The sequence below is a fragment of the Misgurnus anguillicaudatus genome, chromosome 20, assembly GCF_027580225.2.
Source record: "Misgurnus anguillicaudatus chromosome 20, ASM2758022v2, whole genome shotgun sequence".
NCBI classification, from domain to species: Eukaryota; Metazoa; Chordata; class Actinopteri; order Cypriniformes; family Cobitidae; genus Misgurnus; species Misgurnus anguillicaudatus.
This window is the reverse complement of record NC_073356.2, coordinates 22,880,505-22,896,898: the sequence shown is the minus strand read 5'-3', so window position 1 is coordinate 22,896,898 and position 16,394 is coordinate 22,880,505. Positions and strand designations below refer to the sequence as shown.

The 16,394-nt window shown below is 36.2% G+C and overlaps 3 protein-coding genes across 5 annotated transcripts in view; all 3 read right to left on the bottom strand.

Annotated features, from left to right (window-relative positions):
* The window catches only part of ankib1a (ankyrin repeat and IBR domain containing 1a), a 28,016-nt gene extending 23,117 nt beyond the window's left edge, over nucleotides 1–4,899 (bottom strand). Inside the window, exons 1-2 of the mRNA XM_073858333.1 lie at nucleotides 4,583–4,899; nucleotides 1,349–1,617 (exon numbers count right to left, since the gene is read on the bottom strand). Of these exons, the coding sequence (XP_073714434.1) occupies nucleotides 1,349–1,536 (188 nt within the window). The 5' untranslated portion in view covers nucleotides 1,537–1,617; nucleotides 4,583–4,899. The remainder of the gene's footprint in view (nucleotides 1–1,348; nucleotides 1,618–4,582) is intronic.
* A 1,094-nt stretch (nucleotides 4,900–5,993) lies between these two features.
* On the bottom strand, nucleotides 5,994–14,335 carry lypla2 (lysophospholipase 2). 3 transcript variants are annotated; one of them, XM_073858329.1, is made up of 11 exons: nucleotides 14,213–14,335; nucleotides 13,051–13,079; nucleotides 12,840–12,932; nucleotides 12,515–12,541; nucleotides 12,354–12,424; nucleotides 11,969–12,016; nucleotides 8,652–8,722; nucleotides 8,320–8,393; nucleotides 8,076–8,177; nucleotides 7,813–7,989; nucleotides 5,994–7,728 (listed from the first exon to the last, which is right to left on the bottom strand). In XM_073858329.1, the coding sequence occupies exons 3-11, from the start codon at nucleotides 12,915–12,917 to the stop codon at nucleotides 7,678–7,680; spliced, it is 699 nt and encodes a 232-aa protein (XP_073714430.1). In that variant the 5' UTR covers nucleotides 12,918–12,932; nucleotides 13,051–13,079; nucleotides 14,213–14,335; the 3' UTR covers nucleotides 5,994–7,677. The 3 variants fall into 3 exon arrangements, with proteins under 3 accessions (XP_073714430.1, XP_073714431.1, XP_073714432.1); XM_073858330.1 differs by lacking the exon at nucleotides 14,213–14,335 and adding an exon at nucleotides 13,967–14,173; XM_073858331.1 differs by lacking the exon at nucleotides 13,051–13,079 and having other exon boundaries at nucleotides 14,213–14,256.
* A 317-nt stretch (nucleotides 14,336–14,652) lies between these two features.
* On the bottom strand, nucleotides 14,653–16,375 carry pithd1 (PITH (C-terminal proteasome-interacting domain of thioredoxin-like) domain containing 1). Its single transcript, XM_055218919.2, has 6 exons — nucleotides 15,920–16,375; nucleotides 15,723–15,766; nucleotides 15,493–15,570; nucleotides 15,301–15,405; nucleotides 15,084–15,192; nucleotides 14,653–14,944 (listed from the first exon to the last, which is right to left on the bottom strand). The coding sequence occupies exons 1-6, from the start codon at nucleotides 16,373–16,375 to the stop codon at nucleotides 14,843–14,845; spliced, it is 894 nt and encodes a 297-aa protein (XP_055074894.2). The 3' UTR covers nucleotides 14,653–14,842.
* Nucleotides 16,376–16,394: the final 19 nt, after the last annotated feature.

Below are 16,394 nucleotides of genomic sequence, written 5' to 3'. Positions count from 1 at the left end.
CTCAGCCCCACCCACAGACCGCCCACAGTGTGACTGCCCACTAAAACACAAAAGACTTACTTTCTTGCAAGCTCTAATCTGGTTGTTTAAATTTTTGCAACTTACACATTGGCAGACATTTTACCTTACAGTGCATTCAAAGTATATCAGCTTGTCAGTAAATCAAATTTATGATGCGTAATCTAATCACAAATACACGTATTCCTGTGTTCTCTGAACAACCGCTAATGCAGACTGGCACAGTGGGTCTGTTATTGTGGTATTAGATATTTAGAAAAACCGACCCCAATCAGGCACTTTCTGTATCTGGATAGGATGTTTTTGGTAGAGCTGCACAATATTATAGAAAAATGTGATATGCAATGATTTGGTACATTATGCAGTATACATTATTTTATATGATAATGCTTAAAGGGACATTCCACTTTTTTTGAAAATAGGCTCATTTTCCAGCTCCCCTAGAGTTAAATATATTTGATTTTTACCGATTTTTATCACCCAATTACCCAGCAGACGTTATTAAAAAGATGTGTTAATATTCTTTCTGATCACTGATCATCTTGTATACGTTGAAGCACAGCACACACAAGCACTAACATTTGTATGCCAGTCTCTTTGCAAAAACTATAACTACACATGACCTTTTAAAGCATTAAAATCAGTTATTGCAAACTTCTGCTATGTGCATATTGCAATATTGTGGTGTTTAAACAATGTTGCTATATTGTGCAACCCTGTTTTTAGTCGTAATAAGTTGCAATTTGAACCAGACGATTTTGCCGTTTAGTCTGAATAGATCAACAAGGGTGAGAAGCAGCAGGGGTCTGCAGCTATTGAGATGATTAGTGGTCTGCTCAGAGGAAACCACCCATCTAAAGGACTTAATGTAATGGGGAAAAAAGAAAAAAGTGAAAAGAGATGGAGGAGGACCGGTCCCAAGTAGCCAGCTATCTTTACTGGTAATTATCAACCATTTTCTCAGAGGGGTGCATCCACTACATGAGGTTAAACGTGGCTTGATTGCTCATAGTGGTATTAAATACCAAGTACTGTGGAGTTTTGTAAAAAAAAAAAAAAAACATTGGCTCCACCATAAAAGCCTACCATACCATGCATATTTGCTTTGGATGCTGTCTGTTAGGAACCAAAACCTGAAGGTTATCTAGTGCTTTTGTTCTTTTTAAAGAAATTCCTTCTGTAAACACTACTGCAGTGTAAAAGGGTACGTGTGCTTTAAAATGGGGCTATATATTTATGCTACTGGGCTTACTACTCTAACTAATGTGAATAATAGTTTGCACGAAGCTAACGTTTTCACTTTGGTGCCCAGTCATTTGCAGGGTCCTACCTGATGAGACGTGTCATGGCATGGCGCGAGGCATAGTGCAGAGGTGTGTTGTGTTGATAGGGCTCCCCATAAGATGCGTTGGGGTCCAGGGCCTCTTTAAATTGGGGGTTACTCTCATAGAGGTGCCAAGCCAGGCCTTCATCTCCATTGATAAGTGCTTTCCGGAATTTGGTGGTCGTGTTCCCCATGACGGGCACTTTAGAGGGAGCCACAGAGGGGACCACATTCACTTTTTTAGTGTTCAGCCAGTGTGAGAGTGAACCAGCATCCTGCAAGATAAACACATTAAGATATTTCTCAGAGTTTGTTATTTTGTATTCCACTCTCTTATCCAACAATTTGTGTAGTCTTTATCCTGCTACACAACAGCAACACCGCTCAGTCATTATTTAACAAAACCATCTATGAAGTTTGGCACCAAATGTGCTCCATATTGATGCACCCTTTAACGTCCTTTTCTTTATGTCACAAAAAGCTATTTAAAGGCAAATTAATTTGAATTTACCATGCTTTTGTGGATAAATAAACAAGCTACTATTCAACTAATTTAACTATCTTTCAACTCCCTAATGTAACACAAAGCAAGTCTGCCTCCGGGTGCTGAACATATTGTATAAATCATCTTGCATACGCCTTATCTAAATGCACACATTGTTCACTTACATCAGATGAACTTGTTATCCCACAATTAACTTGTAAAGTGAAAATAAACATTAAAAAGTTTAGATGACCTAAGTGTTTTCAGTATCTTTGTTTTATGTTATATACCACCACAACCCATCCACTAACAATAAATTATTTGAAATTGAATATGATGACTAAAATGGTCCTTATGGAAATAATTCATGTATGAACTGAAACAACCAATACTGTGGGAGGTAAACAAACTCACAAAGCAGCTTTCACTTTTAAGTAATGAAACATCCCGACCGTCCTTCTTTTTAAGCTAATAAGGCAATTTTCCCTTAGAAAGACCCAATGGGATGATGAACAAAGGAAAAGCATGCAAAATCTTTTTCATATGTTGTACAAACACGCACACACAAACATATAAAAATTTGTGCTGAGCATAGATTAATCTCATACAAAATAAAAGTATTTTTTGCATAATATATGGGTTTGTGATGTGTGTAAATTATGTATATTTAAACACATACACATATATTTAAACATTTAAGAATTTTTTTATTTTTATATAATATAGAATATATAAAAATATAAATAAATATATATACACATGTAAATGTTTCTTAAATACATACATAATTGTGTGTGTATTATATATACATAAAAATTACATACAGCACAAACACATATATTATGCAAAAAATGACTTTTATTTTGTATGAGATTAATCTAGATTAATCTATGCTCAGCACTAAAAAAATTATTCACACACTTCCTTATTCATTCACAAACTTGTGATGTTTCGTTTTCTTTACATAAAAGCAACCAAATGCGATACAAAAGGGGGAAAATCATGATTATTTTTTCTATATTTTTAAGTTATTTTCTTTATAGATAATGTAAACATTTTTCCAAGCACCCCCTGGGGTCCAGGTACCTCGGGTTGGGAATTTCTCAATTCAGAGATCTACAATGTTTCATTAGTAACACAAAAATAGGATCCAACATGTTATGCTCTAATACATTTATTTGAGAAAGCTTTGGGGGAGCAGAGAGCAACAGCAGGTGGACTGACGGGATTGGGTCATGGCCCGTGAATGGCAGACAGTTTTTAGGTCATTCGGTCTGGTCTGTTGTTCTTTCCACCTTCATATTTCAACTATATGTTGAGTTACATTAAAACACAAATCTCATTTTAAGACTCTTAACAACCATAACAAATTCTTTCTGGGCTTGTCGGACTGACTGAGGCTGAGCGGTTCGAACGTTCAGGTGGGATGACTGAGAATACAGAGCACGGATGAATTAAGAGCAGCGCTTGGCAGGCATACAAAGGGAAAAAAGCATTTCTGTTCCACAAGCTTCCCCCACATTACAGCTCAGCTATCAGACATACTGTGCGTCCATTAACAGAAAAACTTCATTTGCATGCATCTTACAAGCAGTGGGCTACCCTAAACAATGCAGGCTTTGTGTTAAAACACGATACCCAACTGCCATTTTTAACAATGTCTGCAGGACAGTAAAATCAACTCGGTTAATTCATTGCCATGGCTGACATTTTATGCACTTCGCAGACACTTTTATCCAAAGCAACTTTCATTAAATTCAATGTATACTTTTGTGTGTGTGTGTGTGTGGGTGCGGGTGTGTGTTTGTGTGTGTGTGTGAGTGTGTTTGTGTGTGTGTGTGTGTGTGTGTGCGCGTGTGCGTGTGTGTGTTCCCTGCAAATCAAATCCATGACCTTTGCATTCCTAACGCAATGCACTACCAAATGAGCTCCAGGAGCATCACTGTAAATCTTAAAAATTATAACAATACACCCAAGGACAGCAAAAAGACAAACTGCATATAGCAAAGCTAATGAGGTGGTTAACAGATTACCTAAAACTATTTAAAATAAGACAACATAAACATTAATGATAATATAATTTTGTAACAAATATAAATATTACTAATTATATCAAGCTCTGAAATTTGGTAGAAATTGTGAAAAGGGGGCCCTGAAGTCATAATGGTTGAAATTCAGGTAGGCCTAAGCCTTTGACAACAAAGTCAAGATGCTCACATTACTGTAGTATACTTTAGTATTTATTTACTATAGTAAACTTTAGTAAAATCCATAGATAGGCTACTGTAGTGTTTTAAACCTTACTATGGTAAAAAAATTAAAGTATACTACAATACTAACTTCAGTTTATCAATTCACCGTAGTAAATAGTACAGAATACTGTAGTTTACATTAGTAAATACTATAATGTAATATAAACCAGTTTACTATGGTAAATACAGTATTTTCATGTGGGTGCTCTCTAGCAAACAAATGTTTACAGTTTACACATTTAAAACACATGGTCTAAACAACCTGTTCACCACAATAAACAATAATAGTTTTCAAGCATCAATTTACAGCCCTTACAGCTTATTAGCAACGTTCAACATTAGCTGACAGATGATGAGACAGCTTGAATTGCTGTCATAACCAACAACAACCATACAACAAATAGATTGCAGATAAATCAAGGCTTTATTTTAAGATCATAAAATACAGATCTCTTCAGCCGTGTTGACACGAGCCACCAACACACAACAAACAAACACACATACCTCATCACTGATCAATTAGGAGATGAGACATAAACCAAGCGACCAGTCCGCAGGTTAAATCCTCGTTGTTTTTAGTTGGACGACATTCTTTCATGTCAGAGATTGTTTGAGGATTGGGAACAATGATAAACAACTGTACAATTTTAAGGGTGGTGCTCGTGGCTGGCTGTGTTTGCTGGTCATGCTCTCATTTCATAGGACAATAATCTGCTTCTTCTTCGATGTGGTAACCGGCAGATGAAGAACCGAGTTCGGGGGAGCTTTACCGTCATCTACCGAGTAGGATGAGATAGACCGTAGGCGTGTGTTGACTTTGTGCGGCGCGGCGTAGACTGGTCATCACATGACATCAAATTACCGCGAGAGCGATTCTAGATCACAGCTCACGCGTGAGTTTGATGTCACACTCTGATCGTTCTATGCAACACGCACTTGATTGTTTGGAGAGCGGTGTATTGCGCCACCTAAAGGAGCTTTTAATAGTTTGTCTAAATGGCAATTTAAATTTTAGTCTTTTGCATTCATCATGAAAGTATTACTTATTCGTCTCAAGGAAAACTTTAAGTGTATTTTTAAGAAATGTAAAATGAGACAAATGAGTTTATTTTATTATTTAGAGAAATACGTTGATATAACATTTATGCATATTACAGATTTAATCCAAATCGACATAGCCTATATGTGTTCATCAGTATGTGTTACCTCGGGTTGAACCCACAATCTAGGCTGTTTAATGCTTTACTAAAAGCGGGAGATGTCTTATCATAATTTCCGGTTGTACATCCTTTTTCTGTTGATCATTCTTACACAACTAGGCCATTGGTTGCTGACAGAACAACTTCTCTACCTGCACTTTTGACATCTTTTTAATAAAAGAAGAACAAAATAAGCATTTTAAATAATCTTTACAATGCACACTAAATAGACGATGGGTTTTAAAGGGGACATTCATAAAAATCATACTTTTTCCACGTTTTAGTGCTATAATTGGGTCCACAGTGCTTCTATCAACCTAGAAAATGTGAAAAAGAACAACCCAGTAACTTGCAAGCATGTGAAAAAATAGGTAATTGAAATGTGGTTCCCCTTGTGATGTCAGAAGGGGATAATACCCCCATCTGCACTATCCAACCACAGCATTCCCAGTTAGTGCAGAGATCAGTTCCTTTGCATTTTAAAGGACACACCCAAAAACAGCACATGCTGACAACTACAAAGTGGCATTTTTAAAATGTTATAATAAATTATCTATATGGTATTTTGAGCTTAAACTTCACATATTTACTCTGGGGACACCAAAGGTTTATTTGACAACTTTAAAAATGTCCCCTTTAAGTTGACATTGCATTTTCTGTTGATAAACATTTGAGGGATATCTGTTCTTCTTTCGTAATGATTTCTGCACCAATGGTCAGCTTTGTAACACATCAAAAAACATTTATTTTTTTCAAATAATAAGACAACGACAAACAGAACACGGCTGTTTTTTTAAATGAGCAAAAACGATACAATAAAAACAAACAAATTACAACTCATGTGGGAAAAATCTGATAAGTTCACTGTTAAACCCAAACATATTGCCAGTTTCTGCAAAGCAACTTGTGCCTGGCATGCCCATAATTGATACAATAAACATTCAAGCCACGGGGCATTTAAAAAAAACTATTAAGCTGAGAAAGGATACTAACGAATCATAACGAACTGTGCCAACTTTAAAAGAAAGGATTGTATCAGCTAATACTAAAGTGAAATAAATCCATTAAGAGCTAAAAAAAAAGATGCAATAAAATACCATCGAAATGATGTATTAATCAGCGCCTATTTAGGTAAAAAAGTAACATTCACTAGTTCGCAAACAACTGGTTTAGATATCACACAAACCATTTTTTAAATGTATACAAGCAAACTATGAGGAAAAATTACTGTATCCTTATTTGCAAATTCACTTTTTAATTTTAATCGTTAATAAATGTTTTAACTTTGTTTCTTAATGTCTGAAAGCCAGTCCTCCAAATTTTCCTATAGCACTGCTGCATAACTGTGACCTTTCACCCTTAATTAATAGTTATTGTCAGTAAACAATACTTTAACATAATACAGAACCTGAAGTGTATATACATATGCAATCTGAGACCCCAGAACACTTGAAGGTGTTTGGTCACATGGGTGATATGGCTAAAGTGGAAAGGGAATCAGAGAAGATTGGGGAGGCAAAACATCCATCATTAGTACCGTCTGGAGTGACGCACCAATTTTAATATAATAATACACTCCAAAAATCAAATTACGAGCACTGACACAGTTAAAGTTCACCTAACAAAATGAATTTACTTTCAATTAGTATATACATTGCATTATAAAACTATGAGCTGATAGACTTGATACAATCTGAAGCCTTAAAGCCAAAACTCTTAGCAGAAGATTTGATAAATATGGCACAAACCTGATTTTAAATCACCAATTGTTTTAGAAGAACAAAGCATACTGGAAGATCAGATTGATTTAAGGAGTTTATTTGGGCATTTGCTTGGTTTATTTGTAGTTTTTAAAAAGGTAACACAAGTAGGAGTTTTTGATTAACCGCATTACATAATGGGACCAGCATGCAGAGCACTGCGACGGAAGTCACTCCAGACGGCACCGACCTTTGAATAACTTTCAGCATCTCTCCAGTGTTACAGAGCTGTTTAGTAAAACAATACCTTCTTAACGGGAATAGAAAAAGAATAAAAGCAAAGGGGTAATGAATGGGAAAGAGAGAGGGTTGGAAAATATCCATGGGAATGTAAAATGAATATAAGTCTCCCTTTAAAAAAGGCTAAGGTTAAATATAATTGTACTGTGTGTCATGTGCAATGACAAATGTGTCGCATATATTAGTAATAACACTTGAGATTTTTAATGAATGTCCATTGACTTAAATTACAAACAAAGGTGTGAGATGACATTATATGCATGTTCACAGTATATACAACTGAACGTTCATGCATGAGTGTGTGTGCGTGTTGTAGGGCATCATGGCTGTTTCCTGTGAGGGAATGGCAGGTCGGAGGTGAGAGGTCAGTGTCTGAAGGTCACAGTGGGATAGGATGAGGTCAGATTCGGGGCAGCTGCTTTTCAATGAATTCCTTGACAGCAAGCATCTCCTGTAAATCCAACCAGAGAGAAAATTGTATTAGGTTTAGAACTAGCATAAACAAACCGTCCAGATGGTATGTGCAGAATTTTACCTGAGGACAAGAGCTATGCGTGAGACCTGGATAGGTCCGGAAGGTTATTTTCCCTGGAGAGATAAAGGTTTTGAGCTTCTCTGCCGTCAAGGCCCCAAACTGCACCGGGATCATGGAATCACTCTCCCCATGACACTGCAGAATAGGAGTTTCCTTGTTTGCGCTTCCACTTGCACTCTAAAAGATCGACAGAACGGATTTATTGTGCGTCTTTCACTTCACAGTTTCTTACACAATTTCATGCACTGTCAAGTGCCTTGTACCTGTGGAAAGGACTTGTGAAGTGGAAGCCAACAGCTAAGCCCAACAACGCCTGCTAGTTTCTGCTGACAGGTCAGAGCCGTATAGAGAGAGAGCGCTCCACCCTGACAATCAAACAACAACAGTCACACTCCCTCTTACACAACAAAACAGGTATCAAGGAAGTATCAAAGATACTTGGAACCGCGATGCATGTGCAATGTCAGCGATTTGAACGATTGTACAAACATAAAGTAGATCAGTTACCTGAGAGAAGCCACCAAGAATAATACGATTGGATGGTATCCCATTCTTTACCTCGTGATCGATAATGGCCTTTACTGTTGGGAAGAGTAAAGAGTATATGCGTGCATCGTAATCAAATTTAAACATATAAGAGTATTCTGTTACAAGTTATAAACTTGATATGTTTTAGGTGATTTTACATCTGCTGACACAGACAAAACCAATAGTTTCATTTTTGACTAACTGTGATAGGATCTAGTGTCACAGATAATCTTTTTTAGTCAAAGCAGGGCTTATACTGAACCAGAACGGTTTTAATGTGAATGTATTATTTAAAAACTAATTTTGCTCACTGTTCTCTGCTGCTCTCTTAATCCCTGCTTCATCTTCTGGTGCGTCTGGGCTTAAACCCATCAAATCAAACCTGAATAAAAAAAATTAACCACACAGAATTGCAAAGGCTCCAGGTCAGATATACAGATGGGCACAAAAGTATAGGAACATCCTTCGGGGTTTTTTTTATCAGTAATTTCTTAGTATTTGGTTTGTCTCTCTTTAATATTTTACAGAATGCTCTCAGGCTGGCATAGACTCTTAATAAAAAGGGAAGAGCAATTCCATGCAATGTCAACTTTATTAAGAACATTTTTTATTTTTTTACCATACTGATACCTTAGATATCAATATTAACCCTCAATTATGTTTAGGGTCGAATTAACCTCAAAGCTACTTTGCCATCTCTAGAAAAATATGATAATTGTATTTTTTTAAAGGTCATGTTCTTTCTGATCCAATTTTTAAACCCTAGTTAGTGTTTAATGTTGCTATATAAATAATACCTGTAAAAAGCTCAAAGTTCACTGCCAGGCGATATATTTTCTTTAACAGAATTCTCCTTTCAAAGCCTACAGCGAACGGCTGGTTTGGACTACAGCCCTCTACTTCCTGCTTTAATGACGAACAGTTTTTTGACAAAACTCCGCCCACAGGAATACGTCAGTCGGCAGCTAAGCTAATGCCAAGCTAAGCTACCATCGAATTACAACACACTAAACAAATACTCAGAACTCGATACGTATTTCTGAAAGAGGGACTTCATAGAACAAGAAAGACATCAGCCTGTTTTAAGGAAAGTGAAAACAGCGGTATACAAATAAGTAAATTGCGTGAAAAATACTGCGTTTTATTATACGTGAAACATGAACCCATGTTATATTGTGCACTGTAAACACAATCAAAGCTTCAAAAACACAGAAAAAACGGGACCTTTCAATCTTTATACCTACTTTTTTAACTTTTCCTTGATACTTTTTTTGACTTGAAGTTACTTTTAGTCACTTTGGATAAAAGTGTCTGCCAAGTATATAAATGTAAGATAAGATAAACTTTATTGGCCCGAAGGACATTGATTTTAGACAGACAATATGGCTGCTGCTTAACGCAATAACATGCTACATACATATAATACAAAGAGAGGCCATCACTACCCTGCTCACAATGTTCATTGCACCCTACCCAGTCTACGCTTATATTGAGGACCTCAAAACGTCTTCCCGAGGGAAGAAGTTTGGTACTTAGAGTTAAAGGAACAGTATGTAGGATTGTGGCCAAAACTGATATTGCAATCACACAACTTGTGGCTAAAACTGGTACTGCAATCATACAACTGGTGGGAAATACACAAAATGACAACATAAACATCAGTTGAGGGCTGCAACTCCACTTTTTAAATGACAATATCCTGGCCAGAACACTGTTGTGAAATTGTGAAACTGATTTCTTAATGTCTAGTGACATATCAGGGCCATTTTATGATTAATTGATATACATTTCTTACATACTGTTCATTTTAGGACATGAGTAGTAATTTAAATAATTTTTTGGGCCTGTCTAGTAACGGTTTCTTCAAAAAGAGCCAAAGGGTGGGATGCTGCTGGACTCCCATAATTTTCATGGCTCTCTCTGTTAACCTTGTTATCTGGGCTTTTAAGTGTACACTAAGATTTTAAAACCAGGCTGAGATGCAATATTAAAAAATGCTCTCGATTACAGCATGGTAAAAGAGAAGCAACACTTGCTGGTTGACACCAAAGACTCTCAACCTTCGAAGAAAGTACAGTCCCCTAATACAAACGTTTTCCACCTGAGTACTCCATGTTATCAATGTGAATGCCCAGATGTCCTGGGCTATATTATAACCGTTAATGGCCACTGATAAGTGGTCTTCAGTGGATTTAGGGTCAAACATCAATGTTCATACAATACACACAGTGTTCCTGTATAACTGATCTAATGAGAGTCTTTTACTATTAATATGTGAAAAACTGGTATTTTTATGACTATTTTTATTTTTTACTACACTAAATTTATGTGCTGCTTACAATAGATACGTTTTCATATAAATTAATCTATTAAATAAACAATTTATGTATATAAAAAATAAGTTGCATTTTCCGACAATTTTATTTGAAATTTAAAGTTATTTAGCATATATTAAACTATTTGCATTAAAATATTAAAAGTGTTGCTAAAATTTGAACATTACAGGAGGGTTGGCTTAAATACTAGTGTGAGGTCTCAGTTTAAGTTTTCAAAACTATTTACATAGTTAAGTAAGTGGAACTTTCAGAATTCAAAAAAATATAAAAATATATTATTCATAAATTACATAGAAATGTCACATCCGTAACGTTGTTGCTTTATAAATGCACACAGAAAAGTTAAAATAAAATAAAATTTATTATTATTATTTGTTTTTTAAAGAGCCATTCTTCTCCATTTGTTAGGTATTATTGTTTCTGGTTTATGCATTTTAATTCACAGAATTCCTACAAAGTATGTTGTCTTCCCACTCGCACTCGTGAACATATTACTCAGATTTTAGCATCCCTTCACTGGTTGCCGGTCCGTTTTAGAGTTGATTTTAAAGTTCTTTTATTTGTTTATAAGTGTCTAAATAATTTAGCCCCCCTTTATCTATCTGAGCTTTTAGAGCAGTACAATCCTCACAGAGATCTTAGGTCAGGTACACAGAAACTTTTAACTATACCACGGTACATAGAGGTCACCGTGCCTTTGCCATTGCGGGCCCAACATTATGGAATAGTCTGCCTAACTACGTACGTTCTGCATCTACCCTTTCAGTTTTTAAATCACGCCTGAAAACATATTTTTATTCAGTTGCTTTTAATAATTTGTAACCTGTCTCTTAATTTTCCTTTGTTTAATTTATTGTGTGATATTTTATTGTTTTGTAAAGCACATTAGTCAGCTTGCCTGTATAAAGGGTGCTATATAAATAAATTTTGACTTGACTTTGACTTCCAAAAGCATGTGTCCTTTTATGTCACATTCATAACACATGTATATTTTCTATTATGAAACAGAAAACATGAGACTTTTAGGAAAATATAAACAGATAGTTCAATATATTGGTAATAAATACACTCTTTAAGAAATTATATTTTTAATTTTTAACTGTCACATCAATAACGCTGGAATTGCTCTGATCATTCCGACTTGAAAATCTTCCAAAGAGCATCTTGGGGACTTTAATAGAAGTAAGAAAACCTGACCTTTAGTCTACACATTTTCTTTTCAGTGTGGTCTTTAAATTCTGCAGCCCACTGTATATTAAAAAAATCATACAAGAACTAAAAAAAATCTTTACCATGAGGGCATGGTCATCTTCATGTTGAGCGTCACTGGGATTCGCGGCCTACAGACAAAATACAACAGAGCGATTTGTGATTAACTGCGGCATCACAAAAATACAAATGAGGAGCTCAGATGCAAAAGCCTCTAAACACCACCACCATCAAAAATTAGATAATGATATTAACAGAATGCTCTCTGCACATTATACGTTCATCAAAAACGTTTATGTTCAAATCTGCTCAACCCCAACCATTAAGAGTCTGGTAAAAAAAAGTTAATTTACAAGAAAACACATCAGACGCACTTAGAGGGTTTTGCATCTGAGATCTTCTAATGCTAATAAAACACAAAAAAAGGTTCACATTGCCACGTTCAATAATTTACTGGCTTTTACTTACGCATGTGGGCAGATGTATTTGACATACGGCACCCGAATAGACGTCATGGCATCGGCCCAACCGTGTCCTGTAAAAACAACATAACAGGGTTATTTACATAACAGGTTATTGGCCATTAAAAGATCCTCCACCAGACCGGTAATAAACAGAGCTTACCCTGTGTCACCCAACCCATGAAGGAAGATCACCTGCAATTTAAAAGAAAATCACATGAGAATAATTATTTTAAAAAAATAAAACCACAAAGGCCTTGATTTCTGGTGTGCAAAGGAAATAGGTCAGTCTGTGTTTGATGTATATTTACATGAAGACAGCATCTCTAAACTAACTCTTACTGTGTATCTATTCCTCCTTCGACCAAAGAGACTGTAAGAGGTTTACAATATGGATAAATGGCAGAAGTATTTATATTAGAAAGATTATGTATAACCTTTCATTACTTTGAACCACTGGAATTTTTGGTTAATGATTTGACTGATCTCTTACCACAGCTGTCTCCTTCTCTGTCCCAGACAAAGTCACAGCTTCTGCTAGCAACGGTACAGACATGTTGTTGCCACACATACAATGTGAGGAGTGCTTTAAAACAAACACAAAACCAAAAAGTTCAAAAAAGATCAGTCAAACATGCAGATGAAATGCAGTGACTAAAAGCCCAGGCCATAATATTGAATAAATAGGTATTAAAGATACGAACCAGTGATGGGGAACGAAAGTGTCAGCAGGCTGCAGAATGATTAACAAAAGTTGGTTTAATTACTATTGGTGTTGCATTTATTTATTATTTTAGCTAGCAAAGCAATTCAAGCCAATCTATATCTTAAAGTGCCCAAATATGCCTATCTACAAGAGAAAACAAAGAAAATCACAAATAATTGGGGGGGTGCACAAGCAATGATGCATGTGTTCATTATACTCCATTAAGTTCTTTCTGGTGGTAGCTCTGTAGATCACAAGTTTGTACTTGCAAACATCTATTTAACACAAGTTCCAAGAAAACTATTTCCAATGCAGCTTAAGTGAAAGCAATGGGTCCCTGATTCCTGGAACCACATGACAGTACTGGGAAATTAAATCTTGACATTTGCAGGAGGCAAAAAAATAATTCAATTTAATGCTTTCATTCCTCTGTGAGTGGCCATATCACAAGTTTTAGCCTTAAGTGTTTCAAAGAACTTCATGTCTTCCTTCTCTTACTGTATTTTCCCTAGATTTTAGTATTGGCCACTAGATGTTGTCCAATTCGTTTGTTAAATAATCTGTCACTGAGCTCTCTAGAATAAAATACAGAAAATACTATAATCATCAAATACAATATATTATATCACTTTTTCTTTCACTGTGCATGATGACTTATGGACATTTGCTCACAGCACGACTCACTTATGTACAACAACTCAATGTATTAGTGCAGTAATCCTCCAGAGTACAGATGCATCGTATATACATGAATACCACAATAATTTGATATTCAAAAAAGGAAGGAAATGGGTTTGCATGGAAATCAATAGAGTAGGGCGAAGCTTATGTCATAATTTAATGCCCGGCTGAATATAGGCAAGGTTAAATGTATGAATAATTCCGCCGGGTCGTTTCATAAATACCGGACCTACATGATTGCAGTTAGGCAGTCTAATCCTGTTCCGCCTGCATTATTCTCACAATGAATCCACAGCCTCATAGATAGACCATTTGAATCAATCTCCTAGCATAATCCCACTATTAAGACGCTTAACGACAACGTATCGCCTTCATAACGATCAATAACACTGAGGTCGTGGGGTATACTAAATTCTAGGGTGCAAGTAATAAAAAACATTTATAAACAGCGGCGCATTGCAACAAATTTATTGACTCACCGTTTGCTATCCAGATCACAACGGAACTTCCGCTCCGTCGCCGACTGCCGGGGAAGGGCGGAGACAAAGCGCCGTGACGTCACCTAATTCGTTCAGCCGCGTGGGTTTAAAACATTTTAACAAATGTAAATAAATATGTTTTTTTTATTTTAAGGTGCTGTAATTAGGAATCGTATTGTAATCGTAATTTTATGAAAATGTAATACAACTGAATAGTGCAAAAACTTTACGTGCAATTTGACTTGAACTGTCATTGACCCTTTGCAATACAAACAATGCAAATTATCGACACATTTGTAAACATGAACAAGATACAAAACATCCTCTTGGTAGTGTGTCTTTGGCGATGCTCTGGAAAAACAGACTTCTGTTGTTTGGCTATTCAACTTTTAATAATTCACTGACTTTGAGTTTACTCGACATAAGTATGAAAAAGTCCATAAGTGCGTATATGTTTATTGGCACATTAGCAGAAGTGCAGGTGAACAAACACTCGTTAATACACAAATTCCTGTTAATCAAATCAAAGCAAATTTAGCCAATAAAGCCCTCTTAGTTCACTCTTATCAAAACTCATGCACACTTTTATTGTTTCACAGAAAAAGCATGAGATTCCCTCTTCTTTATTTGTCATGATATGAACTGTGTCTGCGGGGTAATAGTCTCCACTTTGTGATCTGCTGGGTTGGCTGCTGCTTCATAGTTACAGATTGTAACTTCATGTCTGTAAGCCTAAAAAAGACAAAAAACATTAGATAAAGTTCATGGAACAAATAGCAGAACCATCAAAAATTATTATTTTAGTCATATTTTTCCATACATTATGAAACTTAATAAACCTACTACAATAGAGCAAAAACCAAACACCAACCTCTGAATACTCTCCACGTAGTCCAATATAATACACACGAGTGGATTCAGCCCCAAAGTTATGAGATATGTGAATAGATAACTGCTGCACATTGGAGAATCTGGCAATTCTACACAAAATGTCAGGTACATAAAAGGAATTTGTAAGTGTGTCCAACAGATATGATGCCAAAAGTGATGAATTAGTATACCTGTTTGTGTCAAACCAAATTGCTTACTTGGTTGGATACTCCAGTTCAGCCAAAGGATCCCTGTTAAGGCGAAATGCTTGATCTGGTTCTCTGCTTGTGTCATCAAATGACATCTGGGGTATGTTCTTGAATCTGTTAAGAAAGTTGTATTTAATACATTCTTAGTTATGTGAATGTTTTCTTCTTCGTTTTAAAATGTACATACAGAGAAGAACTCACAGTCTAATTTCAGCTGGGTGTGACTCATCATCTTCTCCAGAAATGATGATTCCTTTCAGCTTCACATTACCTGTAAACCTGCAGATATACGCATTAAATTTCTGTCCTTGCAAACCATCTCTCCCAAGAAGGTATATTTAGCAATTTAACTGATATAAACAGAAACGTTTGCTTTATCCTGTTTGCTATACAGAAACAATAAATGTCCGCTGCTAAAGAGCAAAGCTTACGGTATATTGAACAGAAGTTCCTCATCAGCATCACTTTCAACAAACTGCAAATAAAATGGCAGATATACATTAGAACACGAAGATATTTTCTTTTCTTTTTTTAGCTTTAATGCCTTTATTGTCAACAGACACAGTCGACTCGAATTTATATAAAAACAAAAGCTCCTGCAAAACTGCCAAGTTATATTACTTGGTACCTTCGTCCTGTCAGTGCGTTGATCCCATGGCTTGAAAACAAGTTTACCGTCTCCATCTCGGCTTTCATTCAAGCACTGAAGCTTCTCGATGTCAATCCGTTTGTACAGCTCATATTCCACTCCCCGCTCAGCTGGCTCGTGCTCGCATTCGCAACAACCGTGACTATGCCCACCGTGGCCGTGACCGTGTCCAGACATGCTTGATTTAACCAACGTGCTAAAACACTCACGACTGCAGACAATTATCTTTAATCCAGTGTTATCTACGACAGTTCGAGCGCGTTGTATCAACAACTGCAATGTAAACCCTATGTACAGTGGCACAGGTTGTAGAAGTTGAAAAGTATACAACACTGAAACAGGCACAGCGTTTGGAGTCGCCTTCTTGTGACGTATCGGCATGTGATTGGTCGCTTCTCGTTGACTGTAAATAAAGTGAAACGAAGCCTGCGCCATCTGCGGTTAAATTAACTGC